We start from the raw sequence: 17,500 nt of genomic DNA on the forward strand, positions 1-17,500 counted from the left end.
AGGCAATCGAATATAAAGAGTATAATAATTTCAATATAAATAGAAGAAACCTGACTGACACTTCCGGATCGTGAAGGCTGGCAGAATAATTCTGGGATCGATACCGTTTAGTATCGTCATTTCGACTTGTAAATTGCTCCATAAGACGGGGGCGTCCATTGCTATGACCCATCATGCAAACTATCAACATAAGGTGGGAAAAAAATATTAAAATGTTGAGATCACGGCTGCCCAGCACTTGACTTCATTCGGTGCTGACTCGTTTAAATAGAGCCATGACATCCAGGGAGTTTGAGTTTGAACCCGTTGTTATAGCGTTAAATGGAAAATAGCAGTAAATTGTTTAGACTTGAGCTTTTGAGCTTTTATATAGCGCAATTTCCTCTAAACGTGCTCAACGCGCTGTAAGGGGTCCGGGGTCCCTGACACCCAACAGCAACACGTAACATGTAAAACGAAACATGACGCCTGCTAGGCGATATTACATTTCTTTCCGACAGAGACAACGCTGTTTACGGCCAGGTACTCATTTTACACCTGAGTAAGGTGAGAGAATGTGAGTAAAGATTATTTTCCAAGGACTCAACTATGCGCGGAGCGAGGCTCGAACCCGGGACCTTCCGATTCGAATCGAAAGCGAGTGTCATACAGCAAGACCACATAGCGGCACATTATTATAGAAGATGATAAGTGATTTCCATTGTGTTACAACAAAGTATGTGTTACTCACTAGAATGGAACGCCGCGTATCGTCTCAAACAACACGGCTCCATGGCATTGCACGATATTTGCCAAAAGCTGAGCTCACGCTTGAACAGAGACGGGCATATATCACTGGGCATGTGCAGTTCGCCCCAGCGGTAGTAATCCAAAATGGCGGCGAAGCATGCCGGATGGCGCTCAATGAAGATCTCCGTACATCCTGTGTTGGGGTTTATTTGGACCAGAGTGGTGTCCCTTGATTTCAAGATGGCCGGTTCTAGTTTGGAGTAGGTGTGGCGACTGAGTTCAAATCGCGTCCCCGTCACGTTGACAACCACGATCATGTTTGGATTGTTCAGTTTATTTAATGGACGTTTACTGTCTGCACCGCCGTCAACTGTGGAATGAATATTAATACAGAAAAGTGAGTGGAGCAGGCGCTTGTGTTGATAACAACAAAGATTGAAGTGAGTAAAAAAGTGCCAGAAGGCAAGAGAGTGGTGGATAGTTCTGGCAAGTAGAGAGCGGTGGGGGCTGCATGAAGCCTGGGACGTGAAAATACAAACGAAAGAGTTAAAATGGAGAGGCTTCAGATGAGAACAATACGTACAATGGACGTTTCGGCTACAAAGCCTTCGTCAGCACAAGTATTAGTAGTTTTAGTACGTACTTGTTTTAGTAGTAGTCGTAGTGGTAGTGGTGATGGTAGTGGTGGTTGTAGTAGTAGAAGTAATAGTAGTAGTAGTAGTAGTAGTAGTAGTAGTAGTAGTAGTAGTAGTAGTAGTAGTAGTAGTAGTAGTAGTAGTAGTAGTGGTAGTAGTAGTAGTGGTAGTAGTAGTAGTAGTAGTAATAGTAGTAGTAGTAATAGTAGTAGTAGTGGTAGTAGTAGTAGTAGTAGTAGTAGTAATAGTAGTAGTACTAGTAGTAGTAGTTATTGTTCTTGTTGTATACAAACGTGCTCACCCATAGTGCGCGAGATGAACCAATAAAAAACGCAATACAAATTTGCTCACCTGACGAACACGAATTGTCCAACTGGCTTTTACGGTTGTTGTAAGACTTGTTACTACCGTCGTCTCTGTTACTGTTGTTGTTGTTGTTATTGTTGGTTTTGTTGTTGTTGTTGTTGTTGTTGTTGCTGTTGTTGTTGATGTGTTCTGGAATGGCGATGTTGGGGGGTAGAACTCTCAACACGTCTCTGGTGTACTCACTGTAGGTCAAAGGTGAACAGCGCGGAGGGTGTCTCCTGGCTGAAGCCATAGATGATACGGTCTAGAACCGGTTCAGGGTACAAAGCCATTCGGTGACATGATGGTGGTCAATGAATACTGTTGAAGATTGGTGTGGAATGAAAGGGAATGAAACAGTTACAGGTTGTTAAGAGGCAACAGGATTCAATAGTCTGATGTCACGTCCGCCCAGAAACCAGCAGGTTGGTTCTTAGCAAAGAAAATCAGTACTCTTTATTCTTCATGCTGGATAGAACTTTTTCACACGTCATGTGATCAGAATGTATAAAAGTCAAAACATGATCAGATTTTAAATATTTTAAATGTTTTTCTCCTCTGGATACACTTTTATGCTCGTCGGAGAGGTATTTCATATGGGCGGTGATGGAGATTATAGCGTCCGCTATTGTTCCGATGGTTTAGAACCGGTTACTATGCGTCATTACGATGGAAGTGACGTCACGACTGTTGAACCCTATTGTTATACCGTACAAAAGCATTGATTATATCTAAATGAACTCGATAGAAAAATTGATTTTAATAAGCAAAACGGTCAGAGGTTGGAAATATTTATATTCTGGAATTTAAAGAAAACAAAAACTCAAGTCTTTGCAACCGTTTGATTCGCCCTGGTCTATGTACACATATCTGCAGGTCTGATAACCGAACGCAATTATGGGCCTGATTAAACATTGTTAGTAATGGACAATATTTTGTGTTTGGGTTTGAGAGTATTTCCATTACAACAATTAGACCACAACAATTTGGGTTATCAGACCTGCGAATAAAGTAGACGTCAGCCCCGGCATTATACAGTTACTAGTCAATTGGTGGCAATTGTCATTTCCACAACGTACAAATCACAATGCGTCGGCCTAGAAAGGCAATCAGGCCAGAATTCCATACAAAAATTCCAAACGCTATAAATAAATGAAAGGCAACGTTTTCCAATGACGGCAATTTGATCCAGTTCAATCCCACACACGCATGGAAGATGGTTGACAAAAGAAGTCCCCACGGGAAGAGGTTTCAGTTCAGAGTTTCAATTATTTAAAGTTTTTATTCAATGCAATTGAATGAGATTAAATCGGGCAACCGCTAGAATTGATGTTTTATTTCATTTTTCCTTCTGGGCCACGCCAGTAGAAGCTTTTTTAAAAAAAACATTTTTGGATGCTGTTTTGTTGTTTGCTTGATTTGTTTTTTGTTTTTGTTTTTTGTTTTGTTTTTTGGGGTTTTTTTAGTTTTGATTTGTTTGTTATTTTTATTTCTTTGTTGGTAATTTTTTCTTCCTTTATTTTTTGGTTATGTTTTGATTGTTTTAAATTTGTTTTTGTTGTTTTGTTTTTTATCTTTTTCTTGTTTGTTTTGATTTTGTTCATGTTTCGTTTTTTTTAAGAAAGGTTGATTCTATTTTTTTTCTGGTTTTGTTTCTTATTTAGTTTCATTTTTCTTGATTTTGTTTGTTTGTTTGTTGGTTTGTTTGTCTGTTTGTGTGTTTTATTTATTTTTAAGGGAAGTTTGGTTGGGGGGGGGGGACTTTGCTTTCTTCCCCTTATTAAGAGCTGTCAGATTGTTTACTTTTTATCCGTGTCTTTGCAAATTTGTTGGTCCCAAAAACCTCAACAAAATATCATCCCAACATGTCGATGGTGAGTTTTGTGTCAAAATATTAGAGGCATGAGATGATGTTTTGATTTCCATTCCAACCTTTCGTGTATAGATAGTATGCGCTTGGCTAAGAAGCTCATAACATTGCCATCCGGAAGTATAACGGACCAACACACAAAACTGTGTGTATCCATGAACGTTTATAGTCGAGTTAAATACAGTTCAGTGAGCATTACTCATAAACGCGGATGGCAAAAAACAATAACAAAGACCTGAGTGACGTCATCTTCGTTCTATCTTTCGGCATGAGATGATGTTTTGATTTCCATTCCTACCTTTCGTGTTAATGGAAATCACAGTTCTGGTAGAAAAACAAATCAATTAGAAACAGCCAGCAGCTTTTATGAATAATCAAGGATCGTTTCATCGACTCGTTTATTCGTGGATTACGTATTTATTCAACTGTAATCACAATGGACGGCGCCGTGGTGATTTGTGCTAAATGGTTCCAGCGTCAGCGAGTTGTGGTCACAATGGAATATTCATGTTGTGTTGAATGAGACCTTGATAGCACAACTGACGTACTCAGGAAAAAAAAACCCATATTTAAAAATTTGTCCAGAAAACTCGTCCTTGTTTATATCCACCGATTGTTAATGAGCCTCATCTTGGAAAGAAAAAAAAACCTCTCAAACCTGGGACTTCGCGAAGTCCCAGGTTTGAATGTTTTTTTCCAAGATAGGGATCATTTAAATCGATGGATATTTGAAGGACGAGTTTTCTGGCCAAATTTTAAAATATGGCTTTTTTTTTCCTGAGTACGGCAGGGCAATAATTTAATGGATTGAAATTTGTCCTTGAACTTGGTTAATTGGTTTTATAACAATAACAAGCTTGTTAGAATTTAATTGAATCGAATCAATTCTTGCCAATAAATTAAATCAGCGAGATAAGGGTTTTTTTTTTCCAACAAATTCAAACAGTTGAAGAAGTTTTTGATTTTTTTGATTTTTTTTTTTTTTTTGGTTGTTTTTTTGTTTTTTTTTTTGTTTGTATTGTTTGTTTTTTTTGTTTTTTAAAAGGGTTTTTACGGCTCTTGCGACACATTTAGGTCATTTCAGCGTCAATAAAAAGGAAGAAAATGTAATATTGGAAAAATTTAAAGGGTAGCAGGCAATTACTATTTTCCGTTTCATGCTATAAAAAACGGGATAAATTGTGGCTCTAAAGGATCCAATTGACTAGTTTTTTTAAAAAGAGAATTTAGTACAAATTGGGTTGTTTGTTTTTAAGCAATTGATGCTGGATTAAAAGTTATCTGATCAATATATTTAAAAAGGAATGTCCTTATGACAATCTAATATAAATATATATGTATTCTGTGCTTACTTGATAAAGGCCAAGGGCCGAAACGTCGTTTGTTTTGTGTTATTCGTTCATGAGTCAGATTTACTCCCTTTATCTTTATCTCCAATTTCCTTAGAGTGTGGCGCATGAATCAGTAGGATTTTTGACCAATCAAAACGCGGGATCTGTGACACACCCTCAAACCCGCTCGGACAAATAATACCATTTGTTTACAAACAGTAGAATGAAGGAAGTTGGCATCACTCTGCTCATTGATATTGATTTTCGACCACCAGTTATGTGATTAGTTCTCACTTGATTTACTCAATCAGACTATAAACGATAAACATTACGCATAGTTTTCTGTAATGGGTGGTGAGATTGATCTGACTTGTAGAACTAGTGAATATTTTTCTTAAACGCATACCATAGATGGGAATACTACTGTGCATTTTGCTTAGTTTAGCGCGAACTGCCATTGTTTACATTCGGACAACTGTCCGAGAGGCGTGGTTATATGACCATCTACTAGGTGTTTATTGACCGATCACAACTATGCAACTATGTGGTCTAGTGGTTTGGCACTCGCTTTCGAATCGAAGGGTCCTGGGTTCGAGCCTCGCTCGGCGCATAGTTGAGTCCTTGGAGAAGGCTCTTTACTCACAATCTCTCATCGTACTCATGTGTAAAATGAGTACCTACCTGGCCATCAGCAGCGTTTTTTTCTGTCGGAAAAAAAAATTTGTAATATCACCTAACATGCGTCATGTCACGTTCTATACATGTTACGTGTTGCTGTTGGTCAGGGACCCTTTGTAAAGCGCTTTGAACACATTTAGTGGATAATGCGCTATAAAAAAAAAACTCTAGCATCTCTGTTGACAAACGTCGTGTTTGTTTTCTAAGCAAAAAATTGTATCTAGCAATTTTTGTCTTCTTATTTTCTTTTTTTTTTAAATAAAAACATGGAAAATTGTCAGGATTTGCGTGCGATGGATGTGACGTGTCAAAGGATGAAATGACATTTTTTGAAATTTTTTGAAATCTGTTTTGTTTTGTCTTTTTGAGCATTTGTTATTTCAAGTTCAATGCCGTACTTTGGAGAAAGAAAAAACATACTTAATAATTTGGCCAGAAAACTCGTCCTTCAAATATCGATCGATTTAAATGACCCTCATCTTGGCAAAAACTCTCAAACCCGGGACTTCGCCGAAGTCCCGGGTTTGAGAGTTTTTTCCAAGATGAGGGTCATTTAAATCGATCGATATTTGAAGGACGAGTTTTCTGGCCAAATTTTTAAATATGGTTTGTTTTTTTTTTCCAGAGTACGGTTGAATAGAGTTTCCATGTAATGAAATGAAATATGACTTTGTCAACGATCAATCAATATCGAATTGTGTTCATGAATCAAGTGATCAAATGCCTTCGATTAATAAAAGCAACGTTTTCAAAAGGGAACCGTGACGGTTCCTGGGTTCACTTCGTCTTCGTTCTACTCTTGATCATGCATGTCAGTGTCACGGTCTCGGAGCATAGTTGAGTCCTTGGAAAAGGCTCTTTACTCACATTCTCTCACCGTACTCAGGTGTAAAATGAGTACATGGCCGTTAACAGCGTTGTCTTTGTCCGAACAATTGTAATATCGCCTAACAGGCGTTATATCCCGTCTTACATGTTAAGTGTTGCTGTTGACCAGGGACCCCTTGTAAAGCGCTTTGAGCACGTTTAGTGGATATTGCGCTGTATAAATAAGCTCAATTTAATTTAATTTAATTTAGTATAACTGCTGGTTCTTCTCGGTCCGGCTGGCGTATGAATAATATGTAATAATTAACTCACTCAACCCTAACACCGACTATATCCGTAGTTTACCCGGGGTTACTTTTTACCCCATGCCTATTTATTACATTTTTTCTGAGACAAATTATAGGCGTAGTTTCAAAGTTCATGTTTTTATTTTTTACGTGTTAATGATAGTTGAATAAAACTATCTATGCACATGCTCATTTTTAATACATATTTTTCCAATTTTGAAAAGTAGTAAGAATCTCTATGATTGAGTGAGGACGCGACTGTTGTTTAAATCTCTGTTTTGTCTCAATGCGACAATCTTATAAATCTTCATTCATTTTAGTAGGTACGACTGTAGTATAGATATTGGTTCTTGTCGATGCGACTGTCGTATGAATCTGTAATACTTAAGATGCGACTGTCGTATGAATCTGTAAAACTTACGACGCGACTGTCGTATGAATCTGTAATACTTAAGATGCGACTGTCGTATGAATCTGTAAAAATTACGACGTGACTGTCGTATGAATCTGTAATACTTAAGATGCGACTGTCGTATGAATCAGTAAAACTTACGACGCGACTGTCGTATGAATCTGTAATACTTAAGATGCGACTGTCGTATGAATCTGTAATACTTAAGATGGCGCTGTCGTATGAATCTGTAATACTTAAGACGCGACTGTCGTATGAATCTGTTATACTAAGACGCGACTGTCGTATGAATCTGTTATACTAAGACGCGACTGTCGTATGAATCTGTTATACTAAGACGCGACTGTCGTATGAATCTGTTATACTAAGACGCGACTGTCGTATGAATCTGTTATACTAAGACGCGACTGTCGTATGAATCTGTTATACTAAGACGCGACTGTCGACTGTCGTATGAATCTGTTATACTAAGACGCGACTGTCGTATGAATCTGTTATACTAAGACGCGACTGTCGTATGAATCTGTTATACTAAGGCGCGACTGTCTTTTAAATCTCGGCTTTGTCTCAATGCGACAATCTTATAAATCTTCATTCATTTTAGTAGGTACGACTGTAATATAAATATTGGTTCTTGTCGACGCGACTGTCGTAAAAATATGTAATAATTAAGACGCGACTGTCGTATGAATCTGTAATACTTAAGATGCGACTGTCGTATGAATCTGTAATACTTAAGATGCGACTGTCGTGTTAATCTGTTATACTTAAGGCACGACATAGTTTAAATCTCGGTTTTGTCTCAATGCGACAATCTTATAAATCTTCAATCATTTTAGTAGGTACGACTGTAGGATACATATTTTTGGTTCTTGTCGGTGCGACTGTTATGTAAACCCGTTGTTCTTCCCTGTTACGACTTCAGTATCTTCTTGTAATAAACACAAATAAATATAACAGCTTCAAAAAAAAAAATAACAGAATACCAAACGGTACATTTCGGGCTGAAAACCGTGCCGGCTATGTGGTCTAGTGGTATGACACTCGCTTTCGGTTCGGAAGGTCCTGGGTTCGAGCCTCGCGCTCGGCGCATAGTCAAGTCCTTGGAAAAGGCTCTTTACTCACATTCTCTCACCGTACTCAGGTGTAAAATTAGTACCTGGCCGTTAACAGCGTTGTCTTTGTCCGAAAAATTGTAATATCGCCTAACAGGCGTCATGTCCCGTCCTACATGTTAAATGTTGCTGTTGACCAGGGATCCCTTGTAAAGCGCTTTGAGCACATTTAGTGGATATTGCGCTATATAAAGCTCATTTTAAAAAAAAAAAACCTGTTATATTGATTGTTATTTATTACCAGAAGTCATTGTCGTAATAGATACGAACAAAAGTTTGAAATAACAGTGGCACCGAGAAGATCCAATATTTATACGAAAGCATACCAAATGAATCAATAATATTTTTATGATCTCCATAGATAGAATGGGCTTGGCCAAGGAGTTCACAACATTGCCATCCGGAAGTATAACGGACCGACACACAAACTCTGTGTAACCATGAACTTTTATAGTCAGGTTAATACAGTTTAGTGAGAACAACTCACAAACGCGGATGGCAAAAACAATAACAAAGACCTGAGTGACGTCATCTTCGAACTATCTATTAAACGTTCATTTATGCAGTGATCTCATCTATTGTATTTCATATTCTATTGCGCCAAAGAAATAATAAGTATTTTATCAAAGAGATCCCAAGAACAATTGATCAAAATATTTGAGTTTTGAATTATTCACAAGTCGTGAAATTCAATAACCGTCATCAATATCGCTGCGCTGTTATACAAAGCTGTTGTCGATTTTAATTAAATGTGAGAAGGTCAAAATGACCGACACAGTTGAATGTCAAGGACGGTAATGAAAATAAAAACATCTTACACAATAGAATAGAATAGAATAGAATACCAAGCAGGAAACGTTTGAGGATCAAAACCACTCCTCACCGGATACCAAAAAATAAAGGATTTATGCTACAATCGCATCAAGAAGAGCAAAGATTTATTATCATAAAGTCACGCACAGATGAGCAAAGATTTTAAGTACAAGCGCACCGAGATATTAGACACGTTCAAACTGATATCTAGCTTGCTAGAAGCTGTGGACTGTAAAAAGAAATAAACAAAAATGAATAGAACATCTTCAAAAAAGAACAAAATACCAAGCACGGAACGTTTCAGGCTCAAAACCCTTCTTCAGCCAACAACAACAACAAAAATAAATAAATACATTAATAAATTCCAGATATACGACTTAAGTAATTTAGTAATGTATTTATATATTTATGTATTTATGTATTTAGCTTCATGGTAACTTTCAGATGGGGTAATGTTCAAATAGTGGGTGATCCAATAGGATTGGTAATTTGTATTACCTTTTAGGCCTTCATCTAAGCTGTTCAATGATATATTATGACACGAAAATGCTGATTTCATAGAAATTACTAATGTTACTGAGGGATGATATAATATTAATGATATTTGAAGATTTTTATTTTTAAAAATGTTTTGATGAGCTCGAAATTAAGCCACCTTTGGAAATGTCGCAAAATTTAGCAATTTGAAACATTTTTTCATGGTCTTACTTGTCTAGGTCTATATGAAAAGTTTGACGTTTTAAGTCATTATACATGTAAATAACTCAGATTTGATACTTGGTGCCAAAATTTATTTTTTTTTAAAATTGGACACCGCGTGCTCCTTAACTCTCTCCTTACTAGCCATTTTCAGAAATTTCCCTAAAACTTCAGAGCAGCCGACACAAACATATGCCTTTCTTACTGAAACAGAAAAGCAACACGTACATTATATATACATAATATTGTTCACAAAATGATGTCTACAACACAGTGACAACGTTTTTATAGCTATAACAAAGAAGTTTCTTTGAATTTTGTGATGTACAAGAGAAATCAAAATGAAACAAAATGTTGGTTGTATCGTCACGAATGTGACGATTTTCCTATAGTAAGTATGGAGAGGGTTAAAGGTTTACTTTAACACGTTTCACAATTTAGACTTGAGATCTGCGTCTGCATGACTCAAACATAACATAACACATAAGGTTATAATAATTAAACAAAGCATTACGAGGAACTTTCACCTACTCACCTAATCAGTCTGCCAGTGATAGAAAGACTGAGAGAGACAATTAGTTATAGGCACTGGCTGGCCTTTTAGATTTCAGTCTGAGTGAGAGAGACAGTGTGAGTGAGAGGGACCGAAAGAGTACAGCGGGTGAGTACTGAGCGTGCTAGCACTATCCACCGTGTCGCAGAAAATAAACGCTTAAGAGTCCAGGCGGAGTTAGCCCGTATTCAGCACGTCACCGTTCCGTGTCCAACCCGTGCTCAACCCATGGCAAACCGTAGCCATCGTTATGTTATAGCCTGACACTGAAATCCAAAAGGACTGGCAGTTTGACGTCATTATTTGGTTTTTTTTTCACCGCCTAGTGAGTTGTCGTTAGTAGAGCTCATGGAAACAAGTCATTTTATTGGTTGAACTATTGAATACAACTCACGATTTGTTTTTCTTTTATGGCAAAAGACTGGCAATTTTACGTCATTTTTTGGTCAGTGTCAGGCCATAACTTTACGAAGGCTACGGGCTAACCCGTCGCCTATCCGTTGAAAAAATGGACTGTCGCTGGACTGGCGAAATCCTATCGCCCGTTCCGTGCCCGTTTCGTGCCCGTTCCGTACCCGTTCTGTGCCCGCTCCGTGCCCGTTCCGTACCCGTTCTGCGCCCGTTCCGTACCCGTTCCAGCAGATGTGAATGAGTTCTCCACTCCTTACAAATTCTATAAGACTTCTGAAACGAGAAATTTCTTTTGGGGACTAAATCAAATAAAATTTGCTTTCAAAGGGCCTGCTTATCAAATCATTGTGGGACACGCTGAGAAAGATGAAACCTGAGAAATACGTTTCATACATATGCATATTAGTGACCAAGCGTTTCTAAGCGGTACCATGTCTTGGTAAATCAACTTACTTTTATATAGCTCAATATACACTCAATACGCAAAGGGTCCCTGACAACCAGCAACACGTGACATGTAGAACGAGACATGACGCCTGTTTAGACAATATTTTAATTTTGTCCGAAAGAGACAGCTCAGTTAACGGTCAAGGTACTCAATTTACAGTGATAGAATGTGAGTAAAGAGCCTTTTCTAAGGACTCAACTATGCGTCGACCGAGGCTCGAACCTAGGACCCTCTGATCCGAAAGCGAGTGTCATACCACAAGACCACATAGCAGTACGTGTTATAGGAATCGTCTGCCCCATTGAGAAGAATAAATGGACCTTCCCATGCTAATTAAGATGCCATTCAGAGCCATTAGGCCCGTAGAGCGGGTGTTTATACCGGTTTCTATTGCTTGAAACAGACAATAGCAAATTGCTAGCTACCCTTTTAATAGGATGCTAGTCCATCGCATCGCAAAGAACTTTCTGCCAGACCTAAATGACGACCTTGCTTCCCAATCGCTTCTGAGTGGTCAAGGGGAAGGGAGTAATAAAAAAAAACATTTTGTTCACCCGGAATCAAACCCAGTCTCTCTGCGTGTGAAGCGAGTGCTCTACCAACTGAGCTATCTCCCCCCCCCCCTTCCACACACACACACACACACACACACACACACACTCACACCGCACGCACACACACATACACACACATACACACATTTTTTAAATTGAGCTTTATATAGCCCAATATGCACTAAATGTGCTCAAAGCGCTTTACAAGGGGTCCCTGGTCAACAGCAACATTTAACATGTAGGACGGGACATGACGCTTGTTAGGCGATATTACAATTTTTCGGACAAAGACAACGCTATTAACGGCCAGGCACTCATTTTACACCTGAGTACGGTGAGAGAATGTGAGATACGAGGCTTTTCCAAGGACTCGGCTATGCGCCGAGCGCGAGGCTCGAACTCAGGACCTTCCGGTCTGAAAGCGAGTGTCATACCACTAGACCACATAGCCGCACATACACCTTTTTTTTTGTTTTTTTTTCTTGAATTCCTGAATTAAGCCTAACGTTAACATTGGTTTTAAATAACCAGATATATTTTATCCGACCATTTAATGATAAATTATGCTTTATACTTTTGAATATTTTGTATCTTTTTTCAGACGAGGCCATCATGAACCCCCAGATTCTGTCTAAAATCCTGTTTTCGGTTGCCAACGTCATGAGTTTTGCACGAATTGCTTATATCCTACCAGCCAGTGAAACATTCGGGCAGCTACAGATTTCTTATGGGAGGATGTTGCAGGTAAAGGCACACACACACACACACACACAAACACACAGACTCACACACACACAAACACACAGACTCACACACACAAACACACAGACTCACACACATACACACAGACTCACACACATACGCACGCATTCATATACACACACAAATACAAGGCGACTCACGTCTTTTTCGCCGATACAATTGTTTCTTTGTCCTCCATTATGGACGTATAATTGCCGACAGATGAAATGGAGGACATAGATAGAAACAATTGTATCGACAAAAAAAAGAACGTGAGTGACCATATTTATTTTTATATGCTGTAACGAACATTATTGAGCACGTTCGTACCTATATATAGTATATATATATATATATATATATATATATATATATATATATATATATATATATATATATATATATATATATATATAAATTATAAAAGCGAAAACCATGAAATAGTAGCGCTCAACTTTTTGATAAAACGAGCTATTTATAAAATATTTCAAGTATAATAATGATCAACTTCGACAATATTGTTTCGATTGTAATACAACAGGCGTTATGTCTCGTCCTACATATTAAGTGTTGCTGTTGGCCTGGGACCCCTTGTAAAGCGCTTTGAGCACGTTTAGTGGATATTGCGCTATATAAAAACGCTCCAAAAAAAAGCTCAATATATTTCTTATGTCCAGATGGGGGTGAAAAAAGGCTTACATTTAATATGAGTCTGAGCTTTGACCCGCGAAGTTCATTCATTGATTTATTCACTCATTTATTTATTATTATTTTTTGGTCTATCCCTTCTTCATTTCAGGATGTGGGGAAATTCATATTCATTTATGTGACTGTCATGATTGCCTTCATATGTGGCCTGACCAGTCTGTACAGTATTACAACCAACACCAATTTCTCTGGGTGAGTCAATGCTTATTGCTGTTTGGATTTATAGTGCGTGTATTATTGTTACCATCACAATCATCGAATTATCAACGTCGTGTTAATTATCATTGTTGTTTTGTATCATCATCATCATCATCATCATCATCATCATCATCATCATCATCATCATCATCATCATCGTCGTCGTCGTCGTCGTCGTCGTCACCATCATCGTCGTCGTTGTCATCATCACCATCATTATTATTATTATTATTATTATTATTATTATTATTATTATTATTATTATTATTATTATTATTGTTGTTGTTGTTGTTGTTGTTGTTGTTGTTGTTGTTGTTGTTGTTATTATTATTATTACTATTGTTATTATTATTATCATTATTATTATTGTTATTATTATTATTATTATTATTATTATTATTATTATTATTATTATTATTATATTTACTTATCTATTTATGCATTTATTTAGTTATTTTATTATTTCCAACATTTTCACCATGGCCATCTTTAGCATAATCTTTCTCATCATCATCATCATCATCATCATCATCAGCATCATCGTCATTATCATTAGTGTTATACTGTATGTATTTTGTTTCTTTTTGTTTTTTACAGAGTGTCACAAACAACGGGTACCTTATTTTGGGCCGCCTTCGGTCTTGGAAACGCCAAGGCACCCCAAATCGGCGCCGACATCAAAGACAGCGGTGGGAGTAGCAGCAATAGCCAGAACAGCCTCGGCGGGGGTCGCAGTGGCGGTGCGGCTAACCGGCGCGACGGGGCCAGCCCCAACACGGATGGTGGCGCTGGTCGCGGTGGTGTTGGCGGTGTTAGCGGCGGTGGCGGTGGTGGAGGTGGTGGAGGCGGTGCTGATGGTGTGACAGAAGCCGAGATGCTGGACGTGGTGGAGTTGGTAGGGTACATTTTGTATGGTGTTTACATCCTGGGGGCTGTGGTTGTCCTCATCAACATGCTTATCGCCATGATGAGTAACACCTTTGAGGAAATTCAGGTGAGTAAAAACAAATTTTTAAAACGAGAGCCTTTATATAACAACAAGAGATGAAGTGAGTAGGAAAGTGCTAGAAGACAATAAAGAATAAAAAAATTTCCGCGGCGGTGATGGGGGTTTGAACCCGCGACCTTACTGGTACGACAACTCCGCCTGGCCGTACCAGTAAAGTCGCGGGTTCAAACCCCCATCACCGCCGCGAAAATTTTTTATTCTCTATTGTCTTCTGGCACTTTCCTACTCACTTCTTCTCTTGTTGTTCTCAACATAAGTACCTGCTCCACTCACTTTTCTGAGACTTTATATAGCGCTTTACAAGGGGGTCCCTCCCAGCCAACCGCAACACTAAACATGTACGACGCCTATTAGTAGATATTATTACATTTTCTTCCAACAGATACAACGCTATTAACGGCCAGGTACTCATTTTGCACCTGAGTATTGTGAGAGAATGTGACTAAAGAGTCTTTTCCAAGGATTCGTCTATTATTGTTATTATTATTATTATTATTATCATCATCATCATCATCATCATCATCATCATCATCATCATCATCATCATCATCATCATCATCATCATTATTATTATTATTATTATGATTATTATTATTATTATTATTATTATTATTATTATTATTATTATTATTATTATTATTATTATTATTATTATTATTATTATTATTAGCCAGATTATTATAAGCAGTAGTAGTAGTAGTTGTTGTAGTAGTAGTAGTAGTAGTAGTAGTAGTTGTAGTAGTAGTAGTAGTAGTAGTAGTAGTAGTAGTAGTAGTAGTAGTAGAAGTAGTAGTAGTAGTAGTAGTAGTAGTAGTAGTAGTCGTAGTAGTCGTAGTAGTCGTAGTAGTCGTAGTAGTAGTAGTAGTAGTAGTAGTAGTAGTAGTAGATAGTAGATAGTAGTAGTAGTAGTAGAAGTAGTAGTAAGTAGTAGTAGAAGTAGTCAGTAGTAGTAGTAGTAGTAGTAAGAAGTAGTTGTAGTAGTAGTAGTAGTAAGAGAGTAGTCGTAGTAGTAGTAGTAGTATCGTAGTAGTAGTAGTCGTAGTAGTAAGTAGTAGTAGTAGTAGTAGTAGTAGTAGTAGTAGTAGTAGTAGTAGTAGTAGTAAGTAGTAGTAGTAGTAGTGTAGTAGTAGTCGTAGTAGTAGTAGTAGTAGTAGTAGTAGTAGTAGTAGTAGTAGTAGTAGTAGTAGTAGTAGTAGTAGTAGTAATAGTAGTCAGTAGCATTGCTTTACCGTTACTTTTGTGGCTATTGTTATCTCATGCATAAGGATACAGAGAACTAATCCAGACATTAATTGATTATGAGCAAGTCAGAGGATGTCATGGGTCTCTTACAACCCACTTCGGCAGTCATTTCATTCGTCAATTTCCCTTCTGGTTGATTTGACACTGAAATCATGACTTTCCTTTATGCCGATATAATGATTGTGTCGCCTCACTGATGTCAATTCAATGGGGTTTCATTGAAATAACCAATTTAAAAACGTGAGCTTTTATATAGGGCAATATCCACTAAACGTGCTCAAAATGCTTTGCAATGGATCCCTAGCCAACAGCAACAGTTAATATGTAGGACGAGACATAACGCCTGTTAGTAGAGATTACAATGTTTTTCAGACGGAGACAACGCTGTTTATGAGGCGATACTCATTTTACGCCTGAGTACGATGAGGTAATTTCTGTCCTTTTTCAAGGACTCAACCATGCGCCGCTCGGATCGGAACTCGAACCCAGGACCTTCCAATCCGAAGGCGAGTGTCATACCACTGGAACCCATAGCCACAAATAATTTATTCATCAATGCCATAATTTATCATCAATGTCCAGAAAAGCGAGGACTGTGAGTGGAAATTCGCCCGCGCCAAGTTGTGGATCTCCTTCATCGAACAGGGCACCACCCTCCCCATCCCGTTCAACATCATCCCCACCCCCAAGTCTATTTTACGGATGACGAAAATCCTCAGGTACTGGCGGTGTTGTAGGCAGGTGAGAAGTTTGCTCTCATATATCTCAAATGTCATCCACCATCTCATAACGGTAGTATGTCGCGATTGAACCGGTTTCCCAAAAGTAAATCTAAACTGAACATGTTACCCGCTCTCTCTTAACGGTGTTACGTCTATATGTATATATGAATATATATATATATATATATATATATATATATATATATATATATATATATTGAATCGTGTTGGATACAAATATGGTAAGAATACTGCTCGACATGTAGCAGTGGAGCCGCTTCAACAAGCAACAACACACAACAACCCAAATTCATGTAACACACAATCCTGACGATGGCTGAAAAAAGCCTGAAACATCGATGTAGACTGACTCTAACTTTGTGGTAAATATTAACAATTAAAAAAAAATAAAATAAAAAAAAAATAATAATAATAAAATAATAAAAAAAAAAAAATAAAAAAAACAAATAAATAAAAAATAATAATAAAAAAATCAACAAAAAAATCAAAAAAAAAAAATATATATATATATATATATTATATATATATATATATATATATATATATATATATATATATATATATATATATATATATATATATATATATATATATATATATATATATATATATATAAATGTAAATTTTCACTCACATTATTCTTGCCAAGACGATTTCGTTTCTGTGTTATATATATATATATCCTGTAATGCCTATGTTAGATTTTGCCAACAAATAAAGGATTGCAAGCAAATTATAACAATTAGAACAATATATTTTACAGCTTGATTTACGAGTAAGTTACGCCCCTTTTCTAAATTAAGGACAATTCTATCACCATTTGACTCAAATGATTATTTAGAAAATCTGCTAGGGTGTAATGATCGGTCATTGACGATGGGAATAACACCCGCCGGTTTGGATGGATTGGCAGATTGGCTTTTACCTGCCAGAGTAGCGTGTATAATGTAGTCGTTTAGCTAAAGTGTCCTAATTTCAGTATTGTAAAAAAAAAACATTCCTTCGTGGATTTTTAATAATTTATGAAATAAATCTGTATAGATGAACTCAATTATGTTGACTATTGAACAGGAAGTAAACGTTTGTCAACAGGAGATATTTGATTTAGGTTATGGTTGAACTAATTTGATTTTATCTGCCCAATCAGAACG

At 37.3% G+C, this 17,500-nt stretch overlaps 2 protein-coding genes across 2 annotated transcripts in view; one reads left to right on the forward strand and one right to left on the reverse strand.

The window, feature by feature from the left end:
• Positions 1 to 10,362, reverse strand: part of LOC144978065 (uncharacterized) — a 21,830-nt gene extending 11,468 nt beyond the window's left edge. The window contains exons 1-3 of the mRNA XM_078923581.1: positions 10,278 to 10,362; positions 1,716 to 2,030; positions 731 to 1,099 (exon numbers count right to left, since the gene is read on the reverse strand). Of these exons, the coding sequence (XP_078779707.1) occupies positions 731 to 1,099; positions 1,716 to 1,962 (616 nt within the window). The 5' untranslated portion in view covers positions 1,963 to 2,030; positions 10,278 to 10,362. The remainder of the gene's footprint in view (positions 1 to 730; positions 1,100 to 1,715; positions 2,031 to 10,277) is intronic.
• The window catches only part of LOC144978064 (uncharacterized), a 245,246-nt gene that overhangs the window by 207,159 nt on the left and 20,587 nt on the right, over positions 1 to 17,500 (forward strand). The window contains exons 11-14 of the mRNA XM_078923579.1: positions 12,310 to 12,452; positions 13,249 to 13,349; positions 13,953 to 14,349; positions 16,189 to 16,347. Coding sequence (XP_078779705.1) covers positions 12,310 to 12,452; positions 13,249 to 13,349; positions 13,953 to 14,349; positions 16,189 to 16,347 — 800 coding nt within the window. The remainder of the gene's footprint in view (positions 1 to 12,309; positions 12,453 to 13,248; positions 13,350 to 13,952; positions 14,350 to 16,188; positions 16,348 to 17,500) is intronic.

Source organism: Berghia stephanieae, chromosome 8 (genome assembly GCF_034508935.2).
Source record: "Berghia stephanieae isolate SIO BIC M18660-M18661 chromosome 8, UCSD_Bste_1.3, whole genome shotgun sequence".
Taxonomy (NCBI): domain Eukaryota; kingdom Metazoa; phylum Mollusca; class Gastropoda; order Nudibranchia; family Aeolidiidae; genus Berghia; species Berghia stephanieae.